The 3,641-nt window shown below is 61.9% G+C and overlaps 1 protein-coding gene across 1 annotated transcript in view; it reads right to left on the reverse strand.

The window, feature by feature from the left end:
- The window catches only part of TRAF3IP1 (TRAF3 interacting protein 1), a gene marked incomplete at its 5' end in the record, with an annotated part of 43,913 nt that extends 40,277 nt beyond the window's left edge, over window positions 1-3,636 (reverse strand). The window contains 4 exons of the mRNA XM_023522927.1: window positions 408-914; window positions 1,018-1,161; window positions 2,949-3,110; window positions 3,499-3,636. Coding sequence (XP_023378695.1) covers window positions 408-914; window positions 1,018-1,161; window positions 2,949-3,110; window positions 3,499-3,636 — 951 coding nt within the window. The remainder of the gene's footprint in view (window positions 1-407; window positions 915-1,017; window positions 1,162-2,948; window positions 3,111-3,498) is intronic.
- Between the last annotated feature and the right edge of the window lie 5 nt (window positions 3,637-3,641).

The raw sequence follows: 3,641 nt of genomic DNA on the forward strand, positions 1-3,641 counted from the left end.
GGAGCAGCAGGCCTGACGGGACGCCTGAACTCCCCGGGCGAGCCCACAGCAATCGCACATTTTGAAAACACTGTCTGAAAGCAAAGAAATTTTCTGGCCACTTCTAAATTTACCTGAACATTTCATTAAACTAAAGTCACGGTAAGCCGGGGTCTCAATGCACTTGCCCACGGCTGCCTGAGGTGTGGGCGTGGCCCTGGCCCGACACACGCAGCCACGTCCATGTCTGTGCGCCAGGGGCCACCCAGGCGCACCTGACGGGGAGCGCCGCCCGCCCGCCGAGCACGGGCACAGTGTGCAGGGACACACGCCAACGCGCACTCGCACAGTGCAGGCCGACCCCGGCAACACCCGGCCGACACCGCCGCGCCTCTCTGAACTTCGGTGGGAATCCGAGGCTGTCAGGACCCTCGGTTAACGCGGGAACCACCAGCCCCCCGTCGCGCTGCAGCAGACGCCACCGTGCCGGAGCGCAGCACGCACGCCCGGCCACAGACACGGCTGCGGACGGCGCTTACCTTCTCCGGCCTCTCGTGCTCTCTGCTCTTCTCCCTGTCGGGGTTGCGGGAGTGCTCCCCGTTTCTCGCCTTCCGCCTGTCCCTGTCCCTGTCCCTGTCCCTGCCCTTGTCCCGCTCGCGCTCCTTCTCCTTGGAGGCCTCGTGCTTCCTCTCTCTCTCGCGCTCCGAGTCTCTGCCCCGCTCCCTGTTGCCCCTGTCCCTGTCCTTGTCCTTGTCCTGCCTGGCCCTGGCCTTGGCTCTGTCTCTCTCGGGGTCTTTGTGCCGCTCGCGGCCATTCTCCCTGGCCCTCTCCTTGTCTCTCTCCTTGTCTCTCGGCTCGCTTTCTTCTCTCGCTTCTTCTTTCTGTCTTCCATCTCTGCTCGTGCTTCTCTCGTTTTTTTCAGAGTTTTTTCTATCCTGGAAAAGAGAAGTTGGACAACGATAGCACCTGAAAGGGTCTTTGCCCGGACTACGAAAGCCGGGCTGCCTCGCCCTCCAGCAGCTGCAGCCCGCGGCCCACCTCTTTCTCTCTGGGGGCCCTGGGCCCTTCGTCTCTCGCATTCCTGTTGTCCGGCTCCTGAGGTTTCGCGGGCAGTGAGGTCCTTCCCTTCACATCGCCTTTCTCTCCAGCCAACACTCTCTTCACCGCGTCGTCGCTGGACAGCTTGTCCCGACGGGAGGAAATGAAACGCAAGACGAAAACGAGATTAGCACGAGTGATAAATGAGAACGGCAAGATTCAAAGGCAGCTCACTAAACAGATTCTTCAGGCCCGTGAAACTGGAAGGACCAGCCAGGAAGAACGTGTGCCATTACGACACAGCCCGGCACCCACAGGTCGCTGTCACCGCCAGGGTCCCCCCGAGCTAAACGAAGCCGGTTCAATGCCACCCGAGCTGTCAGGTGTGGACGCGTGCCGTTCAAGGACAGCAAAGCTGTCCCCGCCCACGGGGTCCCGAAAGCCCAGCACTAAGGGGCCTGGAGGAAGATCCGACTCAAGCCCCAGCTCGTGCGGAACCCCCTGCGGCATGGCTGACCGCCGCCACAGCCTTGCACACCTCCGGTCAGGAGGCCACTCACTCATTCCCCAGCAGGGCGTCAAGTGAGCGTGACTCGCCGGGCCCCAGAACCCGGGCCCCAGACCCCGGACCGAGAACACACTGCGCGCTGGGGGAGACAGCCAACCACCAGGATCAGATGGCAGTGAGCTCTGGACACGGCGGGGGCGCCTAAGTCAGCCTGGGAGGAAGCAGCCCCGGCGCTGCCACCGGGGCTGGGAGGAAGAAGGCGGCTCGGACCGAAAAGGGAGGGGGCACAACCAGCGCCCGAGACCGGCACGGCTGGAGCGGAGAGGCCACGGCTGCAGGGCGGGAGCAGCGGCAGCTCTGCAGAGCCTCGCGAGCCCCGTCCCCGAGCTGGCTGCCGCCGCACCCCCCAGCGCGACGGAAAGCTGGCCGTGGATTTGGCAGGGAAGGCGGGAGTCCGGTTTGCCTTTTAGAAAGAAGCAGCAGGAAGGACACGGGGCTGGGAGCTGGCGACCGGCGCGCCAGCAAAACCAGCTTCTGCGTCTCCAAGTCTCCAAGGCTGCAAGTCGGAGGCAGTGTGGGGCGAGGCTCTCGAGATCTCCTGGGAGTCACTGTGCCCCACCCCGCTGCTGCTGTGTGGGCTCAAACCCACCTCTAACCACTTCAGTAAAGACACAGGTCGGCCCCCAGCCCACGGCCCATCGGTACATGAAGGGCTGTATTAGCTATGCCCTCGACAAAGGTCCGACTCCGCTCCGCTGGCTGCTGCCCGGCTCCCACAGAGAAGGCGGGCCCTGGGGTGCCTGCCCCCATCTCCAAGCGAGACTTCGCCAACATTCCGGCAAACGTGGCAGGGCTGGATCTCACCAGAGCGGCCCACAGTGAGGGTCTCAGGAAGTAACACCCCCAGTCCCTGTACAATGCAAGAGGATTTCCCGGCAGGCAGCGTAGCTCTGCAAACAAGAACTGGGAGACACGGGGGCAGGGGGGTGGCGGGGAGAAGCAGACACCAGAGGCTGAAAAGCGGGCAGAGAACAGGGACGTCGCAGGAGCCCCAAAGAGGAAACGCAGCTCCTGCGTCCACCTGGGCGGGCTGGAAAGAGTCACCCGCCCTGAAAGGAGGCCCAACAGGAGGGGCGCAGGGCCTGGATGCCGGCCGCGCAGCCTCCAGCCCCAAGAGCCACGGGCCGTGAGTCTCACTGAGGAAGCCCACGGAACGTGTCGCCTGCGTCGCTGCTCAGTCTTAAGCTCCTCTGCCTGTGACTACGAGGTTCCAGAACAGGTGGGAGCAGATTCAAAGCTCAGCGCTCACCAGACCCCAGCGAGCTCCCTCGGATCACTGCTGGCCCACGGTACATTGGGGAGCCCCCCCGCCACTTCCGCTCCCCAGAACCGGCAAGCTCCAGGGGCCGGCCCTCGGCCTCACCTTGTGGAGGCAGCACTTCCCGATCCTCTGCAGCAGCTCGTTCGTCCTCTCGGGCTCGTGCCCGGCCACGATCCGGGCTGGTTTTGCAGACAGTGGCTCTCCTGTCACCATGACTACCACGTCTATGGCCTTCTGAAGGAAGCTAATTTTTGCGTCTTTATCCTGAAAGATTCCCAAAGTACGAATAACAAAAGACTTCAAAAAAATTTTGCGTTACTGTCAGCATGTTCAAGAGGCACACTTCCTATTTACACGAAAAGCTATTTTTAGGTGTTATACCTAGAAATACTGAGTCTTTACAACAAAACAAAAACAACTCATTAACGCTTTTAATACCAGTGGAAGGGCCGGCATGTGCCCTTGAAACATAGTTCCATTTCTCAGTGGACAAAAATACCATCATTTGCAGTCGCTGAAAATGAGAAAAGGGAGTGAGACCGGGTGACGGCCTCATACTGCCCCGCAGCCCGCACAGAAACGGCACGCGACCAGAACACGGCTCCAGAAACACCCCGCTGACCGCGCGAGGGGCCGGGGCGCTCACACCCACCTTCACGTTATCCGACTTCATCTCAGCGTCCGTGTAGAGGCCCTTCAGGAAGCCGGTCACCCTGATCACCTTTAGAAAAGAAAGCGAGGCCACGGTCAGGTCCCCAAGGGACAGCCCCTCCCCGGCCTGGGCCACTGAGCCCA

This window comes from Pteropus vampyrus, unplaced genomic scaffold, assembly GCF_000151845.1.
Source record: "Pteropus vampyrus isolate Shadow unplaced genomic scaffold, Pvam_2.0 Scaffold364, whole genome shotgun sequence".
NCBI classification, from domain to species: Eukaryota; Metazoa; Chordata; class Mammalia; order Chiroptera; family Pteropodidae; genus Pteropus; species Pteropus vampyrus.